This window comes from Eleginops maclovinus, chromosome 6, assembly GCF_036324505.1.
Source record: "Eleginops maclovinus isolate JMC-PN-2008 ecotype Puerto Natales chromosome 6, JC_Emac_rtc_rv5, whole genome shotgun sequence".
Lineage (NCBI taxonomy): Eukaryota > Metazoa > Chordata > Actinopteri > Perciformes > Eleginopidae > Eleginops > Eleginops maclovinus.
This window is the reverse complement of record NC_086354.1, coordinates 3,194,453-3,219,257: the sequence shown is the minus strand read 5'-3', so window position 1 is coordinate 3,219,257 and position 24,805 is coordinate 3,194,453. Positions and strand designations below refer to the sequence as shown.

Here is a 24,805-nt window from a genome sequence, read left to right as displayed (position 1 = left end):
AATGATTGTAATAGGATATTGCTGCCAAATACTCATTCCATTGCATAACCTCTGTTGTGCAATGCCAGTCTTCACCAGACAAACACACATCACTACACACATTGAACAGACGGTTGCATAAGGTGGCACTGCAGTGCAGTTGTTGTGCAGACAGAGAGCAGCACAGTACGTCCTGCACAGCACCGGCTCTAACATAGGACCAGGTTACGTCATCTATTGACATGGATAAAGTAAATCAAAATGTCATCTCAAATCATAAGGGAGTTACCTCTGAGTTCTGTAATCAGATTTTTATGACAGATTCATTTGGTAAACATTACTAAGCTGAGATTGCAATTTTTGAGCATCTCTTCTGTTTTGTGTAATAAATGTCTCTCATGTCATTCACCATGGCTTTCAACATTTCAGTTCTAACCTACTTTATAGATGGAAAAACAATGTACATTTGTTTGGAAACCAGCTTGTTTGCATACTATAGAGTAAGAAATATTACAAACATTCAAGTTTCTATTTGGAAAGCTCTTTCTAAAAGTCCTGGCCAACGTACATTCTCTCTATCACTGATGAGCTCATTGAACCAAGACAACCTGTATGAGTTAGTCAGGGTGTGAGGTAGGGTGGTATTTATTTCAGTGTCTATTTGTACTTTATCTTAAATTATTTAAGAATGGACTATGCATCTTAATTATCATTAGCACTTGACTCCATGATGTTAAAAAACATGAGCACAGTTACAGCACCTTTTTAAACATAATTACAGCACATATAAAAGCACAAATGCACAATTGAAAACACATTAATACGAGCCAAAAACACACAAAAGACACACAAGCACAGAAAAGAGTTAATAGGCACAGACAACTAGAAAAATAAAATAATGATATGAACCTTAACACGTTTACAGGGTTCCAGGTGTGTGCTGCCCAATGGTACTATTCCTATAGAGTATTTCACAGCCCCTTCTGGTAGAAGCTCTGGTTGATGAGTTGGAATTTTGTTTAAGGAATTCATTGAGCCAAACCATGTGATTGGATGTTGGAAGGACACAATGACAACATTTGAGAACACAGAAACGCTGTTTGGAGACAGGATCTGACCTCACCAGTATCAAAACATTTCAGTTTCGGGAACACAGCCAAACACATTATACTCTACCCTTCCAAGACATTTAGCAAGTGCATTGCAATAAACAAGGGGACCCTTTAACATACAGCATTTTAAATACATAAACGTAAATCAGTATTGCCACATGGCCTTATTTGTGTATGTGTACATTCATTGTTACACCTTTATTTATATTAACATTTGTTGTTGGTTTATATTTGATTTTTTTTGCAGGATCGATGTAATTCGATTTAACCACAAGATGGCGCCAATATAATATGCAAGGCAACTTTTGGCAAAGCGTCTGAAAGAGACATGATATGACTATCAATGATGTGATCATCCTAGAGGAAGCCAAGTTATTTATTTATGATAAATGGTTAATTTGGGTCCTGATGAAGGCACATGTAGAGATGTTGGCTTTCTTTAAAAGCACTATATAGTTGAATGAAGGCATGTTTAAAAAATAAATTATATATGCAATGTCCCTTTCATACCACTAGAGGAAACTCTTCTACACACAGCTGAAAAACTCACATTCAGAGTAAAATCCGAAACCATGAATGAGCAGTCAGAAGCTACACACAAAGAGGGAGAATGTGTTGACAGTTTCTTTTCTGATTGAACATTACATGTTGTGTTGTCAGTTTAGTGCTTTCAGAGAAGGAAAATAAGAACAGAAAGAGAACGTAAGGGAGGGTGGGGTAAGATGAGCCAGTGGGTAAATTGACCCAGCCCCTTTATCTAAGGAACTTTGCACATTTGTTGTCACGTGACCATACATTCAGGAAGCACCCATAATTTCTATTCGGCTGTGATGGAGAGAAGCACAAGGTAAAGTGGTAAATGTGTTTTTGTTCACAATAAACCATTTTTTACTTTACATTTTCAACATGTCAGGTATAATCAGGGGTTAAATCACCCCGCACATTTGTGATATATTTACAAAAAACAATTTAAGTTAGAACATTTTCTCGTTCTTAACATAGACTATGTACACTGCCCGGCCAACAAAAAGGTCACCAGCCTGTGGGGGCAGTGCTATGATCTGGGGTTGCTGCAGTTGGTCTGGTCTAGGTTCAGCAACGTGCTCAAAGAATGAGGTCAGCTGACTACCTGAATATACTGAAGGACCAGGTTATTCCATCAATGGACTTTTTCTTCCCTGATGGCACGGGCATGTTCCAAGATGACAATGGCAGGATCCATCGGGCTCAAACTGTGAAAGAGTGGTTCAGGGAGCATGAGACATCATTTTCACACATGGATTGGCCCCCACAGAGTCCAGACCTGAACCCAATTGAGAATCTTTGGGATGTGCTGGAGAAGACTTTGTGCAGTGGTCTGAATCTCCCGTCATCAATACAAGATAAAAATAAATAATGCAAGACAGAAATAGATGTTGTGACATTGCAGAAGCTTGTGGAAACGATGCCACAGAGAATGCGTGCCGTAATCAAAGCTAAAGGCGGTCCAACGAATATTAGAGTGTGTGACCTTTTTTTTGGCCAGGCAGTGTATATAGGGTTCTTGATAATTCAGTAGCCGATATGTGTTGACTTTATTTACTATGAGATTTAAAGCATACTTTTGGCCATAATCGCGCTGCCCTACAAATGAAGTGTGTTTTCCATACAAATATTTTAAGCTACTCTAGTGCGCCCGACCAATATGCATAAGGGTTTTAAGGATAGGATAATGTCACTACTCATGCAGTTTCTTTTTACCGTCCTTTAGAAAGTGTACAGAGCAGTGTTGATTTAAAATAGCAATTTGAAGGTTGGATATTTGTGAACATGTTTTGTTTATACATTAATAGTTTACGATGTAAATTAACATTTCAATGCTAATATTAAAACGACAGTTCTGTTTGTAATACTTTCTATTTTTATTGTCTCATTTTCAGGGCTTCATATATAGCCCAGGTCAAAATAATGAGATCCTCGACAAAGTGGCTGTGGTGCAAAGTGAGCCAGTGGTTCAACTTAACCCCCCATGAGGCACTGAAGTTAAGTCTCTGTAGTGTACGATTGTATTTCAGTAGCTTTACACAACTGATTTGTTCCTTATGTTTTGAACATTGTAGAAACATCAACACTCCTGTACCAAACAGCTGGAGAGAGAAGGGTTTAGCAGGTAGGGGTGCAAGAGGTCACATGATCCAGTAGATCAGCTAAGGGTAACTGGTCTTGTGTAGCTAAATACATAATCTTGATGGATTGAATTCTATACTTTTAGGTCTAAATTGGTCCAATCATTTTAAAGCACATCGACCTCTTACCCCTCTTACCCCTTAGATGGGGCAAGTTAAGCCACAAGACATATTTTCATGGCCCTTTGTGATAGATGCATTTTTTTCCTTGCCTAGAAGATAACATAAGTGAGAATTGGCTCATCTTATCCCACTCGCCCCTAAATGCTATTATGCAGAATGAAACCCAGCAATGGAGGTTCAATGAAACCCACAAAATATTCAACTCCCTGAAAAGGTCTTTCTCAATTTTATATATAAATGGAAATACCAATACACACCTGCTCCTCGTGTACGCTGAGGTTTATCAGTTCTTGTATAAAACACAATATACCATAAAAAGCTGTTATACTAGCTAGTACTGCATTAAAATGATAATGCTAATGGCTATATTTAATAATTGGGACATACTGTAGTGTACATTCTGCATGCTCCCAACAGGGCATTATACCCTGCAGGAGTATTGCAAAGTTTGCACAATATGTTGTAAAATATAATTAAAAGAAATATGAAATGATCATGTATTGTATTATATTATAAGAATAGAATATATAGTGTACCTTTCTTTTACCCAATACATTTCACATTGTACTCGTATGTGTTACGTATTTAGGTGCACGAGGTAATAAAACCTGACACCTGACAGTTGTGGAAAAGTCATATCAGGCTGTCCAATAGTTCATTCAACAGGTTGTAAAAACTGTTGACACACACATGCACACACACACACACACACACACACACACACACACACACACACACACACACACACACACACACACACACACACACACACACACACACACACACACACACACACACACACACACACACACACACACACACACACAGGACAAGGTATTGCTCTCACTTGAAGATGTGTCCTGCAGTGGAACAGTGGTGAGTACAGTCTTATCACTCACTTCGGTCTGAGATTTTCCTTTTTCTTTGCAATGTGTCTTTGCTGTTGTTTCTGCTTGAAGTGTGTCCTGAGTAGAAATAGTATGCCAAATCTCATCTTCAATTAACCTATAAATAACATTTTCAATTATTTGTAGGTTTGGTTACAGGATAAAGTCAGTCAAATATGATTGTGTTGTAGATTGTAATGCTGAGACACTTACTGGAGGGAAGAGTAGGGTAAGATGAGTCACTTTTAATTATGGTGTAATCTAACCAAGGAGAAGTGAGATAGAAGTCAAATGACAACATATACATTTACTTCAGGATGTCTTCTGTCAATCAAAATGAAAATAATGCATTTATCAGAAAGGGCCATGAAATATAAATTCTACAAAAAAATGTTCTTGAGGCTTAACTTGCCTCTAGGGGGTAAGTTGTTCCGCGTCAAGGGGGTAAATTAAGCCATCTGGGGGTACATTTACCCCTTCACATTGTCAAGTTTAAACCTGAGCATAAGTAAAACAAATATATTGCTTTTTTTTGCCACTACATGCTTTGGTGTGTGTCACCTGTTTGTGTGTCACCTGTTTTATCAACATTATAAATCATGTTTGTAGAGAATGAATGCCAGTCAGCCCTGAATACATTTTCTTGTAAATGTATAGCTGGAAAGTGAATACATGTACTAGTGTGTTGAACATGTACTTAACTGATTTAATAGACATTAGTAGTAGTCATTGGTAAGTATTCATGTTATACTTGTGGTTTTGCTCTCATCTCTCTTTCACTGTAGTTTTATTGAAGACTACAGATCTTCTAAAGATGTTGCTTCAGGCATACAGCAGGAGAGATGGTGGCGTGCCTTAAAATGATTGAACCAATGTAGACCTAAAAGTATAGAATTCATTCTATCAAGATTCTGTATTTAGCTACACAGAGCTATTAGCAGTGCAAAAAGACAATACAGGGACAAGGTGGAGTCTAACTACAAGGGCTCCAACGCCAGAAATATGTGGTCTGGACTAAAAACAATAACAGACTAAGGACAGTGGTGCTGAGGAAGAGTCTGCATCTCTCCCAGATGAACTGAACACATTTTATGCACGCTTTGAGAGGCCCCCGGCTGTGGAGGCACAGAAGGCCCAGGATCCCTGCTCACTGGTTTTAACCAGTGCAGATGTGTGTAGATCTCTGAAAAGGATCAACACACACAGGGCTCCTGGACCTGATGGCATCCCTGGCCGTGCTCTCAAGGTGTGTGCAGTTCAGCTGGCAGATGTGTTCACAGACATTTTCAATAGGTCACTGCTCCAGTCTGTAGTCCCCACATGTTTTAAAGAGTCCATCATTGTCCCTGTCCCCAAAAAGACAAAACCCATCTGCCTCAATGACTACCGCCCAGTTGCACTCACCTCCATCATCATGAAGTGCTTTGAGCGGTTAGTCAAAACGTTTATCACCTCCTCCCTCCCTGACTCACTGGACCCCCTGCAGTTTGCATATAGGGCAAACAGGTCCACGGATGATGCCATCTCCCTCACCCTCCACACTGCCCTCTCCCACCTGGACCAGAGGAACACTTATGTGAGAATGCTGTTCATTGACTACAGTTCAGCATTCAACACCATTGTGCCCTCCAAGCTCATCATTAAGCTCAGGGACCTCGGGCTCAACAGCGCCCTCTGTGACTGGATCCTGAGCTTCCTGGCGGGCAGATCCCAGGCAGTGCGGATGGGGAACATCACATCCTCCACCTTAACCCTCAACACCGGAGCCCCTCAGGGTTGTGTGCTCAGCCCTCTCCTCTACTCCGTTCACGCACGACTGCGTGGCCACACACAGCTCCAACACCATCATCAAGTTTGCGGACGACACGACCGTCATCGGCCTGATCACAGACGGCGACGAGATGGCGTACAGAGAGGAGGTCAGAGCCCTGACATCTTGGTGCCAGGACAACAACCTCCATCTCAACGTCAGCAAAACAAAGGAGCCGATTGTGGACTACAGGAAGAGATAGAGAGAGGCACACACACCCATCACCATCGACGGGACTCCTGTAGAGAGAGTCAGCAGCTTCAGGTTCCTCGGGGTAAACATCAGTGAGGACCTGACATGGACACATCACACCAGGGTCATATCCAAGACGGCTCGACAGCGGCTCTTCTTCCTCCGCAGGCTGCGGAAGTTCAACATGGACTCCAGGATACTCTGCAACTTCTACAGGTGCACCATCGAGAGTATCCTGACTGGCTGCATCACGGCCTGGTATGGCAGTTGCACCGCCCTCAACCGTAAGACTCTACAGAGGGTGGTGAAAACTGCTCAGCACATCACCAGGACAGAGCTGCCATCCATGGAGGACCTCTACACCCAGCGGTGTAGGAAGAAGGCCGGTAGGATATTAAAGGACCCCCATCACCCCAGCAACAATCTGTTCTGTCTGCTGCCGTCTGGCAGACGGTACCGCAGCATCCGGACCAAGACCACCAGACTCAGAGACAGTTTTATACCACAGGCTATAAGACTGCTGAACTCCTGAGTTCTGTGAATGTCTACTCATATCTGTTTATAGTACACACATACATATATATATATTATACACATCTGCCATATACATCTGTTATACGTAATATATGCATCTGCCCATACCTCCTCATTCAACAGTGTAAAGTATTTAAATACTTTCAATGTATTCCACATATGTATATATTTCACATCCTCAAATCTTTATTGTTGTTGTTGGAGGAGCATGGGATATAAGATTTTCATATGCACTGCATATACGTTGTATATGCAGTGCATATGACCAATAAAACCTTGAAACCTTGAAACAAGATCAGTTACCCTTAGCTGACCTACTGGATCATGTGACCTCTACCTGCTAAACCCTTCTCTCTCCAGCTGTTTGGTACAGGAATGCTGTTGTTTCTACAATGTTCAAAACATAAGGAACAAATCACTTGTGTAAAACTACTGAAATACAATCGTACACTACAGAGACTTAACTTAACTTCAGTGCCTCATGGGAGGTTAAGTTGTACACTGGCTCACTTTGCCCCACAGCCACTTTTTTGGGGAAAAAAATTGTCTATCTTTGTCATTCCTGCTACTCTTTTAGCTAAATGATTCACATGGTTTTACACCTTGCTAAATAACCAACATATGTGAAACTTATTTTCAGACCTGGATACATTTTCTTTGACATAACAGTCATTATACCTGACATGTTGAAAATGTACCTTGACAAGCAAAACATGGTTTATTGAGAAAAAACCTATTTACCAATATTCCCTGATATTGCTGTTTGACTACAGGCCACATAAAATGCACACTCAAAAAACAAGAAGGTTCTGCATGTAGGTATGTGTTCCTTTCTGACTCTGGGATAGGTGGAGAAACAGATGCTAATGTTATAACTTATGTTTTTACATCCATTCACGGAGCCTCTGAAACTATTTGGTGGCACGTCAAACATTCAGAAAACCTCTACTGCATCAAGTGCAGCATCCTTCTCTCACTGTCTCTTGTGAGAAGCCAAACCCCAAAGTGTAGTAAGGAGTAGTAAACTGAAACAATGGATGTGTGGACACAACAGATCAGATGCAGGGAAACAGTTTGGAGATACTTTCAGAACTGTTGCTTGTTTGAATGTGGGATTTATTTTTCCTTTTAGACTTTGAAGGCACCAGCTTATCCTGAAGATGTCTCCTGTAGGCTTGAGTTGTCTCTTTATCTCCGTCTTGGTGTGTCACTGGGTGCCAGCCGGCTCCTACTCTAATGGCAAGGTCACCAAAGTCTGTGGCAGCATGGAACCCCAGCATGGCTCTTCTGGTCAAGCCTCCCCCAGCCCCTACCGCCTCGAAACCAACAGCAGCACGTTCAGACCCGGAGACCAGATCCAAGGTACTTTAGGACTGTGACAAGTCAGACGTTCAAACCCAACAATGCCAATGCATTAGCGTTGCTGAGTGGTGCATGAAGCCCAAAATGGAATGCCTTTAGATTAAAAAAAAGTACCAGTTTCTGGGCCCGTAGAGCACGACACACTTCGGTTTTCTTTAAGCCCCGCCTCTAATCTGTAGCTCTGGGCTCAGTCAGATGAATGGAGAGGGAAAATAACTCTGGATTCGGCTTTTTTTTTTACAACTTTAGACCATAATGATTTAAATAAGGGATATAAAAGTGTTTGAACTGGGTAGTTTATTTGGTTAAAAAAAATAAATGCTGATTTCCAGATGGCTCTCTTCCAATGTAAGTCAAGGGGGAAAATATTTTTGACCTCACAAGACTAGATTGGAAGTGTAGTACCACCGTTTGGCCACTACACACATTTGCTTTAATAGCCGACACGAAACCACTAAAAGTTGACTTTTTTTTATTGTTATAAATTGGAGATATGATAAAGTCAAAACTAATTTTTACCAATTAACTGAATACAATACAAATCAAATCAAATGTGGTCAAAATACAGGTATGAATACAGGATTACTAAGTTATTCAATTAAAACCAAAATAATATCAATTATTGATAATGTCGAAATCATTTGTTTTTTCTATTTTCTTTTTGAAACATGCATTTCCAGTCATCCTATCAGGCACATCACATTTTAAGGGCTTCCTGCTTCAGGCCAGAGGTGCATCCAATCAGGGCTTAGTATCCACAGTTGGCACCTTCACCCTGACCGATCAGAAAAAGACGCAGCTGCTCACCTGCAACAAGCACCAGGTGTGTATACGCCGACATGCACATAAAAACCACACACAGTTAGTAGTAGTAATAAAGTACTGAAGTTTAAAAACCAAACCTAAAACATTACGATTAAAGTTAACGTAAAGGAACCACACCGAGATAAATAAGAATCATTGAAAAATGTTAAATAACTGACATTTAAAAACTGTGTGTGTGTGTGTGTGTGTGTGTGTGTGTGTGTGTGTGTGTGTGTGTGTGTGCATGTGTGTTTGTGTGGGTGTGTTCATGAACGTGCATCTGTGTGTGTGTCTCTAGGGTTCAGCAGTGAGCCATACAAGTGATGCCCAGCAGACGGAGGTGATTGTCATCTGGCATGCTCCTGCAGACGCTCCCACACAGGTTCAGTTTTTGTACGTTTGTTTCTTTCTAAATGCTCAAAGCTACTTTATGATACTTATGTTGAACAGTGGCCACTCTGGCTACAGATAATGGTTACAGCACATTTAATATACAGTACTAGTGAGGAAAATAGTGTGAAATTGAAGGAGTAATGTCAGTCAGACAGCATTAAGTGTTATTAGCTACATAAGCTAAAGCTACTTGATGTCACTGAGGTCAACCAAAAGGGAATTAAACAAGTTAATTCATCAATCTCCTGACTTTGTGTTGTGTTGTTTAGTGTTGTGTTGTGATATACACATATAAATGTCAATGGGACTGCAAACATATACAAATAAATGAGTCTGTAAAAGGTTAATAAGCATTGTACAGGGTTCATCTTTTCAAATCAATACACTTTGATTTTAATGGAACTTTAAGTGAACATTTGGATTTTCCAACAGTGGTCTGAAAATTTTAAACTCGTATAAATGACTTTAAAATGCATTTATATCTTTGTGTATTTGTTCAGTGTGTCTGTAGTATCCCAATACAATGTATTTTGGGTGAAGCTGCCTGGACCAATCATCTACCAGCATGGTGTAACTCCCCACCCCCCTCAGACCGACACCACTCCTCCTCCAGTACAGCCAACAACCTCCCCCTCTATCCTGCCTGGGCCTGTGAGTCACACAGCATTTACACTTCTGACGAGCGTACAATCAATATCAATAATGAGTGAAACAAATTAATACCCCCCCTCCAATCTTACTCATTCAGTTTACTTCTGAGGGATGTGGCCAATCAAAGTCCTGCCTGCTTGATCCTCCGGACTGTGATCCTGAAGATCCTCAATGCTTCTTCCTGTCCATGACTACGGAGGGGCCCGACAAAATGGTTTGACTCTCAAATATACTTATACAATAAATACAATTATTTAAATAAAACCTCGGAAATTAAAGAAATAACACATTTATGTTTTATTTTACTGACACCAACTGAATCTTCATGACTTTTCTCTGCAGTCTGTGACATTTGAGTTGAGTGGGCCGGCGGAGGGATACGTTTCTTTTGCACTGTCCAGGGACACATGGATGGTAAGGTAGTCCCTCACAACACAACATTCTGCATTGAAAATAAACCACTTAAGCATGATCAGAAAAATATCTGCAAATCCCTCCTCAGTATGCTGCATGACCTTCTGTTTTGATCGACTCAATAACGTGTGTGTGTGTGTGTGTGTGTGTGTGTGTGTGTGTGTGTGTGTGTGTGTGTGTGTGTGTGTGTGTGTGTGTGTGTGTGTGTGTAGGGCGATGATGATGTGTACATGTGTGTCACAGATGGGATTAGAGTATCGGTGAGTGCGGCCTTCGTCAGTGGACGATCACACCCTGAGGACCAATCACAGGTGAATGAAACTTTGCTTTATACATGAGCAGGAATGATGACAGTGGATATCAATTGAAAACCAAAGAGGAATTATTAATGTTGCCAAAAACAGACCTTTAGTGACTCCAGGTTCATTCATTCACCTCCTTTATGGAATCATTGTTGATCTATTGTACTGTTGGATAGTCTGAGAGCAAACCTCTCCTTCTTCTTTCACCTTTTTCAAATGTTGCTATAGTATTTTATTAGCTCTGCAGATGAGCCTAACAGCGTTTATGCCTAATTATATATTCACTTTCAGTTCAAATTAAAACATAGCATTATTTGACAATAACGTAGGCCACACATGTATTCTTTAACACATACACACATACAGTATTATTCTATGAAGCAAATTTACATATGGGAAGCGATTGATATACAGTGTTGTGCCAGTTCACAGCTTTTCTGAACTAGTTCAAGTTCAGTTCATACATGCTCAAAGTGAACAGTTCACGTTCAAAGTTCACAATTTTAATTCTGAACTAGTTCAAAGTTCAGTTCATTTCACTTTTTTCGTGAGATATTCAAATAAATACTTTTTTTCACACTACGAGCTAGAAATCACTATCGTTCTTTGAAACTGTTCATTGTAGACATTTGCTCATAACACTGCTTTTGTGGGTTTCTTAACAGGTGCTGAAACTTGTAGCAATACAGACAAGATAGACCAGTTCTATACTTAGTGCAATGAAATCTACTAGCATTCAATTAAATAAAGAATATATAATATGAAATATGAATATATTATTTGATATATATGATATTATATATACCTATGTGTGTGTATGAAATGAGCAAAACTCTTGAATTGCATTCACACTGGATGGATGTTTTCAGTGCCGCCGCTCCCATACCGCGCATTACGCGCTGTGCGTAGGGCACCAAGTGTCGAGGGGGCACCACCAAAAAATAGCCTAATGAAAAATCGTCATAATAATTATAAGGCCGAAATTATTTCAGTAGACTATAGAAATATGAGGCACTTTTTAGGCATACTACTCAAAGGTACCGATGGTGGCCCCCCTCTCCCCTCCCCCCTCCCCTCCCCACTCACACAAACACAAACGAAAACACAATCTGCACAATCTGCGTCCCAAGCGCCCTGTGGGTGCCCTTGCTGTCAGTGGTCTTTTGGATTACTCGACATTTTTGGAAATGAAAAGGCAACAGGAGTCAGGAGCAGAAAAAAGAAAAAGAGGAAACAGCGAGATGATGCCCGTGCATCACTTGCAGGTAAGTGTCCACGTTTAATCTTTCTTAAATACGGGAAATATGTGCAGCTAGTGTAAAGCTTAGCCTATGCATACACCTTGAACTAGCTGACGTTATTGCTAATGTTAGCAAACTCAAATATGTGTTATAACTTAGGCGCAAGCTAAATTGAGATTTGCTGTTAAAAATTATAACTGCATTTTGCAAGTAACTGATGCCAGTTAGCCGTTACTTTACTTTAGATATTGAATAGTAGACAGTTTATGGTTTATTTTGACGTGACGGTGGCCAATACTTTCTCAGTAACAGTTAGCAGTCATTGCACTAGGTAGGCTAACAATTCTGGCTTCAGACCATTTATCACTGTGTGGCGTGAAATTAATAGTGTTTAGCCAGGCATTTAGAAAAGTTTACATAGCATTTGAGAAAGTATATTTTTATTTTGGAGTTTGCAATGCCAATGCATAATAAACCCACGGCCATCTTTAGGATTGTCATTCGGTAGAATTCAGCAAAATAGGCTACAGTCTCACATAAATAAGGTTAGGTGTTCTATGTGCAATGGGACAGAAAAGGGTTCGTGATAATGTGAAGCCTGTAGCTACTGCTACAGCTAGCTTAGCTATATCTGAGAGTGACAGAAGATACATGACTAAATTAACTGGCGTTTTGATTGCATTTATATCATGCAAAGGCATGGACGACATCTGTCGGTGAAATAGAAAAAAACGTTTTGTAGTAAACAAAATGCCCTCCTAACCATATTGTATTCAATTAAATGTAGAGTTTAATAGTCTTGTGTAAGGTGTATCATTTTGCTTTTATTCCTTTTATTCCTGTTGTTAAGATATAAATATAAAATATCCATTATGAATGATATAAAGCAAACATTATTATTAAATTGTGTACAATATTGCAACTCATTCTATAATGTTTTTATATTAGATTAGATAAGATTGATCAAATAGTTGATATATAAGTAATAAAGGGGAGAGCTCCTTGGTTGCATGCTTTCAGTTTTAAATCTTTATTTCTTTTTTGGTATAAGATTCTTTATTTGAATATTTTGTCTCTTTCTATACTGATCTTTTTTCTTCGTATTTCTAAATTAATGCAGGGTCAATGCTGAAATACGTTCAAGCGGGAGCACCGAGGCCAAGAAGAGGACACAGATGAGAAGAACCATCGACAAGTTCACCCAATCAACCCCAGCCAGCAAGCAGGTCTGTACACCCGCAAAATACAAAGCCGACAACCACCCCAACCCCACAGAACACAGCGATAACCCCCACCTCGAAAGTCCGTCACGGAGCCGTCAAAGGTGACAAGAAAACGGTTTGCCCCCCAACTGACCGCTCTCTGGCCATTACGGATTTTAGAAGCGGAGTGTTGAATCGACGAAGAGGGGCCATTAGAGCCCACAGATTTAATTTTCCAAAGGGGCTAATGGCAGGGGGTTTCATATACCTGTTTCAAAAACCCCTCAAAAGGAGAGAAACAAGAGAATTGGGGGTTTACTCGAAACAAACAAGCGCATTCTGTTTTGCGTGTAACTTTTCATTTGGGAAACTTAAAAACCACTGCGAGGGCAACGGTGACTGGGCCAACATAACAAAATTTGTAAGTCAAGAATGGGCTCAACCATGCCCCGGGATGTTTAAATGGAGAGAAAGGGCACACGTTACAGACAAAACGACAAAGCCCAGGGAACAGCATTTCTGGGGGCAGAAAAAAAAAAGGTGGCGAGATTTTCCAAAAAGCTTACGAAAAAACCCAAACTCTTTTCCTCAAGGGAATTGTCATTAAGGCTCTTACGTGTCGTAAACCAGACAAAGGGAACTTCTTAAAAAAAGTGGGAAATTTTTTGGCTTTTTTTATCCTTGATGGAGAACACCACCAAATAACCCGGGAAACTCCCGAACACATTTCTTGGGAGCAGAACAAAAGAGCTGACCGATCGTCTCCAAAAAAACATTGCAAACAAAACCCCCACCGATTCCCGGGAACGAAATATTTCTCCCTAATTTTTTACTGACAAACCCGAATAAGCCACAAGGGGCAAATGTCCCCCCTATATGGAGGGGGTTGAAAAAAAACTGGCCCCGAACCTGTCACTGTCCTTTTTAAAAAATAAAGGAACTCGACTTTATTTGATATTGCCGCGACAGGGCCCACGACAAGGCGAACATGAAGGGGAAAAAACAAGGAGTTCAGCCCGACTGCTACAGTTGAATTGAGGGGGGTTTTTGTTCCTTTCCAGTCATTAAAACCTTGTCATAGCTGATGCGCGAATCATCCAGGGGTGCCCTGGGTTTTTTTGGGTTTTGGGGAGAACTATTTTTTTTTTCTTCTCAGGGGCACAAAACGGTGGGGCACTTTCCCCAAAACAATCAACCTAACTGTGAAATCATGGAGTGATGTAGGTTGGGGGAGAGGCTTAGATGTCACAAGCTTCAGAAGTCAAATCAAAGAAACCAAAATGCGCTCATCGAGGGTAGGGAAACTGTCAAAACTCGTTGCAAAAATGAGGCCAAGCCCTGGGAGAAGAAGGGCCTCTTTTTAGATTTCTGACGTTTTGTTGTCTGGGGAAATTTTTACAACCACAACCGGTAAAAAACTCCGCAGCAAGTTCAATGCACTTGCATTGCCGTCGGGGTCATTGACAATGCCAAAAAATCCCTCTCCAGATACAGGCACCTGGGTTTCTCGGCAGTGCAACGCCAGGACCTTTTTTCGAGGGGAGAACATAGAGCCAAGCTCAAGGGGAAAAAGGGCCCGGAACACAAAAAACAGTTTGCATAGAGCGGGAGACAGCCCTTCGTGATCCCCAAAGCTGAGGTATCCTTTTTCAACAGTGTTGTGGACCCCCTTTGATTTCCCCGCAAGCGTTTTTTAGACCATGACCCAGGGAGAGACAAAAATTTGGGGTGCGCTTGATTTCACAAGTGCACGGAATGTCCAAGGAGAACCTGCAAAAAAACTGCATCGAATGCAGAAACACGACTGAGAAAGGGAAAATTTAGAATTGAGGACTTTAGATGGTTCAGGGAAACATCAACCTTTTCCCCAAATCCACCACAAACAACTGCCTTGGATTGCTCCTTTCTCCCAAAAAACGCCTTCAAAAGTGTATCCCAAAACTCGGGGGCTTCGGGGAAACGCTTGCTCCCCCCTGTTCATTGCCCTGCGGCGAAGTTTTTCGAAACTGAAGCTCATCAAAACTTTCTTACGTTCAACAATGGGGGAGGAACGCTAAGTGGTCTTCTGTCACACATTTAAAGGGGAGGGCCGAGCTGTCCTATGATGACCTAATTTAAAGACTTTGCAGCGAGGAAACAGACGTGTTTTCCCCTAAGATCTTTTTAGAGAAAAGCTTGATTGTTTAAAAAAAAGCATTAGCCCTCAAAAGGATTCCTTTATTATTTTGTTTCCTTTTTTGACTTTTTTTTAATGGTTTTTGCTGTCACAAAACCTACTTTTACAAAGTAAGTAAAGTTGTGACTTTTCGTCCTCTAAATCTTTGTTTTATTAAGATTTTATTGATTGTACTTATTGATGTTATTTAGTGTAATTTATTCAAAGTTACTGAAGGAAAGTTTGCACTTTCAAATGTCAAAAGTTTGTTGTTTTGCTGTGTGTTTGCTGCTGCTATTGTTTTATATGTTTGGTAATAAAAAAGTTAAACTTTTCCGCGAATGTTTTTTTTATTGGGGGGGGGGGAGGGCATCATGAAGGAATTATGCTTAGGGCACCAAAATGGCTAGCAGCGGCACTGGATGTTTTAATTCAATGTGCCGTTTCAAATTCGAGAAGGACGTTGTCGATGTCCTAACTTGTTTTTGCTGCGCAGGTGGACACATCTTACACAGGAAGGAAAGATTTTTGCCGTCGGGGTCTTGGTTTGCAAGAGTGTAAAATTGTTTTAAATGTTCGTGAGGAGAATCGGAGTCCGTCTCCGTGCCATCACTTCCACTAGCCATCTTGTTTGTTTTTTTTTAATCGCAGCGCTTTCTCTCACTCTCGTCATTGGTCTCTGTATCTCTCTCTCTCGAGCCTCCAGCCCTCCGCGCTCTCGGCGTTGCTATGCCTAAGCCGCTCTGCTGCAATTCATCATGGGTAACGTCGTGCGGAAGCCAGTACGTTTCAACTATTCAACTCAACTATTCTCAGGCGGACACTACGTTGCCCGCAATGCATTGCGCATACAGTGCCAAAACTATTTCTGCGTTGATACATGATTTAAGCGGCACCTACAGGAGGGAGGAACTTTCTCTCTCGTTGCGTTTCAAAAGAGAAAACAGATGTCACTCAGTTTTCAATGGAAAACAAATGCCAACGTTCATTTACAGTGATGTCTGCCGTTCATGACACATAATGTGAACGAATTCACGTTCAAGTTCTTTATTGAAAAATGTGTTGCGTTCAGTTCAACGTTCACGAAAAAATGAGCGTGTTCAATGAACGCGTTCTTTTGAACTCGTTCACGCACAACACTGTTGATATAAACACTCAGCAGTTATACATGTTAGCTGCTGTAGCACCTGTAAACATCCTGTCACGACTATGGCATCAGAATTTAAAAGTCATATCCAGGTGAAATGTCATTATTGAATGTGTTTAGATAACTTTGTTAAAAGGTGCAAAACAAACATCTTAAATAACAAGAATTTACTTTACATTTATGACAGAAAAAATAAATGTGTAGTGCCCTGCCATGCTTTAAGATTATTTCAGATTGTGAGATACAAGACACACAAGGACATAGTTTTTTTTTATTTGATTTGCTTTCATCCTGAAAGTTATATCAAAAGAATGTTGTAGGTGTCGTGACTGCATGTTAACAAAGGAAGAAGGAGAAAGGATGTGGTTAGCCTAGCTTAGTTTAAAGACTGAAAGAAGGGGAAACAGTCTTGAGCAGTCCAAAGTAGTGAAAATAAAACTTATAACATGCCTAATGCTCACAAACGACTTAATTCATCAGTACTTAAGGCACAGCCAGGACATTAATATATATATTCTCACAAAGAAAAAGTGTTCCCAAAAACATGCATTAAATCTTTAGTCCTAAAGCATTGACTAGTTGTTATGTGTTTCTGTGTGTGTTTGCAGTCCGGTCTCGCCTCGGTGTCATGGCGGCTGGTCGATGGTGTGATTCAGTGCAGGTTCAGTAGACTGGTCAAACTGTCCAATCAGGAACCAGCCCGCTATGATCTGGACCAAGCCTACTTCCTCTTTCTAGCTCACGGACGTGCTCAGTACGGTAATTGCTTGGAATCTAAACCATTTGACCCTGTCTGTCATTCTGTCATGTGTCGTAAAGAGGCCAATTCAGGTTTTAATCAGTCAAAGCTTTATTATGCCCACATCGGTTTGATGAGCATCAGCTCTTGGAAAGGTATCAGTTTTATTTGCGGAACAGGATGTCATTAACAGGGCATCCTGAGCTCATAAAGTCAAGGTTTATTTCCTGTCGACTGTTCCTTATGTTCTGGGTAATGGTTAATTGGCCTGTCAAAATTGATATATGAATGTTCTCCGTTTACTAACTTGCAGTGTTGCTCTCCACCAAATAGAAAATGTCCTGGAGCTGCTTCAGCATGAGTTTAAGGCTGGGGCCAGTTATTAATGCACATTAAGGGGCACATTAAACTCGGGGTTAAAAAGACAAAGTCTGTATAAAGTAATTTAATAAAATAAACATAAAATACAGGAATTGGGGCCATCGTAGAGCTCAGTTGGTAGAGCTGACGGACCATGTACTGGGGACCATTTGCTGCGTGTCTTCCCATCTATCTCCCCCTTTCAACACTCTCGCTTAAATAAAGGCACTGGTTGCCCAAAAAATTAGTAAAAAAAATATATAAATACATGAATTGGTATTTGTTTCTGTACAGGTATTTATTTCAGTAACTTTTAAATGTCAGTTCCTTGTTTCAGTAGCTATTATTTGTTTTTGTTTTAGTAACTAAGATACTATTTTATTAAGTCACATAAATAGTATTTGCTGCAAAACTGAAGATAAAACAATGAACAGTTGAATCTCTACTGAACATCAAGGGCCTCTGAAATTTCTCTTCTAGAAAACTGCCCCTGTGAGGGAGAGAAAGTCCCTCTGGAGGGAATACAGGTATTTTAGCTTTTGCAGACCATTTACATACACTAAAACCTAGACCAGTCAGGAAATGGACAACCCCCAGGCATAATATTGTTTATGTTTATTTTTCTTTCGATTTCTTCATACTTTATAATTGTTTATTTCTTATTTCGTATTTTATTTTCTACTATGTTCAATGACTTGTATTGTGTTGTGCTACTGCAACACAAAAATGTCCCAGTCGGGGATCAATAAAGTAATTCTTATATAATCTTAATAGGGCCTTCCTGACTTACATAGTAATTAGTCAAATTGAAGTTCCTTGCAGTGGTATAACACCATTCATGCTTTTCTAAACTAGGTCGGGTATGGAAACATACTCAGCAGCCATTCATCTCCAGCCACACAAAACACATCACTGGAGCCCCTGAGGTCCTGGGAGGCTCCCGGGGACCCATCCTCATGAAACTGCATGGTTGGTTGTGTTTTTATATTTAAGTTACTGTGTGTGGTCCAATTAGTCCTAAATGTTAACAATGTTGTTTCCATTACTGTTCTCGATGACAAACTACAACACATGTAAAATATATAAATGTAATCATAATCAGATTTCCTTACAATGATGAACACACAGCAATAGGTGTGTGTGTGTCCTCGGGGAAGTAAATTAGCTTTTTTCTGCCTCTCCCTCTCTAGGTTCTCTGATGCTGCTAGCCTGGATGCTTACAGGAAGTGTGGGTACCTTCATCGCCAGTTTCTACAAACCTGATTGGCCAAAGCAAACTCTGCTTGGCCAGAAAGTCTGGTTCCAGGTAGATATTATAAACACACACACACACACACACACACACACACACACACACACACACACACACACACACACACACACACACACACACACACACACACACACACACACACACACACACACACACACACACACACACACACTCACACACACACACACACACACTTTGTAACACATGAAGTGAAATAAATGGCAACACAATAATGATGGCTGTAACTTTTGTGTGTGTGTGTGTGTGTGTGTGTGTGTGTGTGTGTGTGTTTGTCTTTGTCCTACTGTCTTTGTAGGTTCACCGAGGCCTGATGATGCTTACTGTGACTCTGACCATTGTAGCCTTCTGCCTCCCATTTTTCTACAGGAAAGGTTGGAGCAAGGTACACACACACACACACACACACACACACACACACACACACACACACACACACACACACACACACACACACACACACACACACACAGGACAAGGTATTGCTCTCACTTGAAGATATGTCCTGCAGTTTATTTTTTTAACATGATAGTTTAAAACAGCGTTAGGCAAGAAAATGGAGAAAATAAATGAAAAAGCACATTACATACTGTCCTGCTCTGAGACTGGGATAGATTCATACACCACCAGCAGATGTGCGTGTGTATTCACTTGTGAACCTTACAGTGGACTTCTGTGTTGAAGCACAGCCACACACAGGGGAGTTTTGGGCAAACAGTGGACATTATGGAGGTCCCCTGTTAAACATGCTTTCTATCAGGCTAAATTCAGCTTTAAAACCTGCAAGTATATATTTATTTTTATAATTTTAGCCTAAAGGGGACAGGCGTGTGGGTATTTAATTCCTTGTTTAGCACTAGGGATTTTTAGGACCAATACTTACACCTTGTTTTTAACATGCTGTACTCTTAACATATTCTTCCATACTGTTAATGGCTTGCAGCGCCAGGTAGTAGACTGTAGAGGTGATATTAAACAGAATACTAAGTGAACTAACTGCACAGAAATAAATAGGCTCAGCTTATCTATAGTTGAAAAAAAATATTAATATATATATAGTTTTGGCACTTTATTAAAATAGAGGGCTACCTAAAAGATATAACAGTTAACTGACTGCATGTGAATTAACCTCACTTTAAGCCTCTGTTTGGCCCCCATCAACAGCTGGATACACATCTGTTGTGTTTGTGTGTGTTTGTGTGTGCAGCATGCAGGTGTCCATCCATACCTGGGCTGCTGTGTTCTAACATTATCTCTGATTCAACCAATCATGGCTCTGATCCGACCTTCCCCTGATTCCCTCAGGTAATCCGTCTCTCATCATCATGCAGAAGCTCCGGCAATCTGTCCCCAATATCTGAGGTTATCTGAGGCTGCCTTTCCATTCCGCATGTCTGACATTGAGATAACATAGTGATTAAATGGGATCATAAATTCCTCCTGTGAGGCGAGTACTGATTCCTGTACTGCAGTCAATCTCTAATCTGTGACTGCAAATGTTAATGTCAATGCCTGTCTTCACAAAAACTACACTATACTAATAAGGTGTACTCTGGCTCAGTTAGAAAGTGAAATAAGAAAACAAAAATGATGCGATAAATCAAACCTAGAAAGGCTGTTTACTTCAAGCCAGGTTCATGATGGGCAGGGGAGATTCTGGGGAATGCTCTGGATCTGATGTTATATTCTTTAAGAGGATAAGCAACTTTATTGAAGATTGCCTGAACAATGTTTGTTGAGAATATCATTTTAATGACCACTGGATCATGTGTTCCTCTAAACTAGGAAAAAACATTCAAACTTGTATTGTTTTTTTTAGAACTGGATACAGCATGGATGCCCTATCCATTGCTATGCATGTTACTCAGTGGCACATTGCCCCAAAAATTATGATGGCCGTCACGGGCAAACGCTTTACAACAATGCTTTATATCAATGCATGTTTCATCAAATTGGTGAAGATATTTCTTCAGCTGCATGTGTTTTGGCATTATTTGTATACATTTTTAAACTACAGCACAATTCTCCCAATGTTTTGGGCTATTTTTGTTTTGTCTATGTCGGCCACCGTAAAGAATGCGTTGTCCTACAGCCGCGCCTCCAATCTGCTAGGTCATATCCTCTCGACTCAGTAAAATTAATGGATAGAGAATTTGTTTCTTGATTGGGCAATCATCACAACATCCATGACGTAAGATTTAAAAGTATTTTTGGGCCCAATGACTGACATGGAAGTTGTAGTACCACCGTTTGGCCAATACAAACATGTATTTTAATGCCCAGGTCACTTCCTGGGGTCTTAGTTGCAACAAAGAGGCAGACACTTTCATTTATATTTAATGATATTTTTATGCACTGTATTAATACAGTGATGTTTGTTGTATCTCTGTACAGGAGGTATATCTTCAACTGGGGCCACTGGGGAGTTGGCACTGTGACTGAGGTCTTGGCAGGTTGGTCTGCATTCAAACGTTTTTTAATACCCACTAGTTGATCAATAACGTTGTGCCTTCTGTGTGACTGCAGTGGCAGCCATGTTCCTTGGGATGCGTCAATCATCGCTGCTCCTCCCTCAGCCTTGGGCAACTCATGTTCTGATTGGCTACGTGGTTTGGCTGGCTTCATTCAGGTTCCTCCTCCTGATGCATAAGCACTTTTACATCCCAAAATGTATGCAAACTTGGAATGTATTTGAAGTTTAGGGTAACATAAGGGTCTTGGATGTTTGTTATGATCATTAATGAAATACTATTAATGACTTGGCAGAGTAGTAAGAGCATGGTGTAGTCCCCATATACATACCTGCATGCTACTCACACTATGGTTTGTTTCTCCAGCAGCATTGGACACAGATGACCAACAGGCAATCTTCTCTCAATCAGAGCATGGACGCTGCGTAAATGTCAAGGTTCAATAGCATCAGTACAGAACACATGTGCCTAATACATTTAAAGCAAAAAACTAAACAATTCAGAATCAGTTTTATTGCTAAGAAGGTTTACACATACACTGAAAAAACTGATATGTTGACTTTAATTATACGTATCATGTCAACAAATTACACATTATTTATTTAGTTGAAATCAATAATATTAACTTAAGTAAGAAAAAAGGAGGTTCAACTTAATATTATTGCGTTGAACTAACCTAATACAGTAACTAACCTAATATATGAAATCTGTTGACATAATACATTTAATTGAAGTCAATGTTTCAGTGTACAAGGACTTTGCTTTTGTGTGCATGGTGCACACAAAAATAAGACTAGTGTAAAATCTATTTTAACAGTAAAAATGTAAAGACATATTTTACACCGAATAAAAATATGCAAAGTAATAGGTACAGTAAGTTATTATTAAAAAAACTGGGGAAGAGGACAGCAGTGCAGATAGCAAAAGAGGTAGCTTCGACCACAAATGTGCCAAATATACAGAGTTATGTGCGGGATTCACAAAATGAACAAGATTCGTTCACATGATGAACAATCATCTAATGCACAATGTTAACGGGGCGGGTAAGAGTCAGTGTCAGTGGGGGTCCTGGAGGCATGCAGGTGGTGAAGAGATGGGAGATTGCAGCCAATCACCTTCTCTGCAGAGTGCATGATACGCTGCAGCCTGCACTGTCCTGGGCTGTAGCTGCAGCCCACCAGATGGTGATGGAGGAGGGGAGGACGGACTCCATGATGGAGGTGTAGAAGTTCACTGTCATCATCCTTGGCAGGTTAAGGTTGATCAAAAACTACATTGAAAAAACAGACACGGTGATTATAATAAGATGTATTATGTCAACAAATTACACATAACTGTATTAGGATAGCTGAAAGTGAAAATATTAAGTTGAACCTAATATTTTTACCAAAATTATGTGCAATTTGTTGAGAGTATACATATAATTAGTCAACATTTCAGCTTTTTCAGTGTACATGGTTCTAAGGCCACTAACGAGGCCAATTCAAGCTCTGACTCTCGTTCCAAAGCGTCCAAATACCTTTAATAAGGACCATGTAATCACTGGTAAGTCTGGGGTTTATTCATGTAAACCACAGCTTCCAAATGCACACGCCTTTGGTGTGTCTCTAGGTCCCCTACTGACCCAGAGACACTACTAAACTAAATATAGTAAAATAAACACAAGTACTATTACACTATCGGTCGTGCGGACGTGCTTGGCCAAAACGTTATTGTTCCACGATTGCAGACTTCCATTGTCTCACTAGTGTAACGCCATTTTAAACTCTTGGGCCTGCACACATCACAAATCTTTGGTGATTTATTTCTGGGATCTTGTGTCTTGGTTCTAACTTCTACCTTGCTTTCTGTTTCAGGTGTCCATCTGTAAGTCTCTCATCTTGGCTGCCTTGGCTCTGGGAAACTCTGCCCTTGTTGGTGTCCTGCTGTCTGCTGTTGCACACATTTGATTTTTAATGGAAGAAAATCTCATATTAATGTCAACTCTAAACTAAACTATGAAATGTTGACTTAATTGTATTATGTTAAAACATTTCACAGAACTGTTTTAGGTAAGTTGAAATCAATAAAATTAAGTTAAAATAAAACAGTAAACATTAGGTTCGACTTAATATTGTTATTTTAAGTAACCTCGTACAGTTATGTGAAATGTGTTGACATAATACATTTAATTCAAGTCATGTACATACATTATAGATACAGAAATCACTGCATACAGATAAAGAGAAGAAAGAGGAAATATAGGAGAAGAGAGGTGAAGTCCCCCCAACTGCGGCCCGTTGTCCATTTTGAATTGGCCCTCAGCTAATTCTAAAAGTATATTAAAAGTAAAATATTTGTTCTATATTTTACTTCTTAAATAGGTATTTACAAATATATAACACACTATTATTTGTGTGTTTATCAGCCCACTTTTCAAATACATTCAGTCAATTAAAGTTGAAAACATTTTCTAACAAATCTTACTCGATAAAAAAAACCAATAACCTATTTCTATAACAAGCTTGAAAGATACCTTTCATATTTCCCCTTATTATAGGCAGTCTGAGGCTTCTGTATTAAATGATGAGCTGTCAACACTTTTTGTAAGAAAATAAATTAAACCCTATTTTTCTGTATGTGGCCCTCAGTTTGGACACCCCTGCTCTAAGCCTATAGCAGCATAACTAGGGGCGGGTGAAAGGTAAGCCTGAGCCAGCCCTTACTATGAGCTTTATTCAAAAGGAAAGTCTTGCCTGATTTTAAAATGGAGAGGGGGACTTCCTCAAGAACAACAACTAGTAGCTTCTTCCAAGGATGAGGAGCTTGACAACTGGAGGCTCTGGCTCCCAGTACAATTCCAAGTTCAGCATCGCCTGCCACAGAAACAGAGAGTATTCAACACAGCATCATTTTCATTTAAATAAATGTTTCACTTTTTATTTAGAGAATGCACATAACAGTGTAGTTATATGCTTATTTTTGTCTTTGTACATTAATGATCATCTCTTCATATAGTAATTCTATGTTATGTAGCATTATTAATGTTTTATAGATGCATTAAAAACTCTTTAAAACATTAAAACTCTTGAATCAGCAAAATATTCCATCCAAGATGCACATATCACACATCATTCAAGAGGCACATATCACACATCATTCAACTACAAATACAATAATAAATAAAAACACCTGTGCAAAATATATCTGACTTATTCCTCAGTGTAATGGCTGCAGGGACAAAATTGTTTGTGTCTATTTGTTCTGCACCTAGGGATTAAAAACCTACGCCCAGAAGGGAGAAGCTGAAACTCTGTGTGTAGTGGATGGGAACTATCGTTTAAAATGGAACCAGTTATGCGCTGTAACTGTTTTCTGTAAAGGGTCTCCACGTTGAGCTGTGGCTCACCGATCAGCCTGCTAGACCACTTCACTATTTGATTGAGTGAGTTTTTATTTTTTAAGGGGAGGTTTCCAAACCAGGCTGCTAGT

General features: G+C 40.0%; 1 protein-coding gene across 2 annotated transcripts; it reads left to right on the top strand.

Annotated features, from left to right (window-relative positions):
• Positions 1-4,215: 4,215 nt before the first annotated feature.
• On the top strand, positions 4,216-24,415 carry frrs1a (ferric-chelate reductase 1a). Of its 2 annotated transcripts, none has more exons than XM_063885166.1 (17): positions 4,216-4,255; positions 7,935-8,164; positions 8,845-8,987; positions 9,267-9,361; positions 9,862-10,012; positions 10,110-10,226; positions 10,355-10,426; positions 10,639-10,737; positions 17,082-17,232; positions 18,428-18,541; positions 18,763-18,878; positions 19,162-19,248; positions 20,071-20,168; positions 21,258-21,316; positions 21,390-21,533; positions 21,704-21,771; positions 23,191-24,415. In XM_063885166.1, exons 2-17 carry the CDS (start codon positions 7,963-7,965, stop codon positions 23,281-23,283), a joined length of 1,809 nt encoding a protein of 602 aa, XP_063741236.1. In that variant the 5' UTR covers positions 4,216-4,255; positions 7,935-7,962; the 3' UTR covers positions 23,284-24,415. The 2 variants fall into 2 exon arrangements, with proteins under 2 accessions (XP_063741236.1, XP_063741235.1); XM_063885165.1 differs by having other exon boundaries at positions 21,701-21,771.
• The last annotated feature ends 390 nt before the right edge of the window (positions 24,416-24,805 follow it).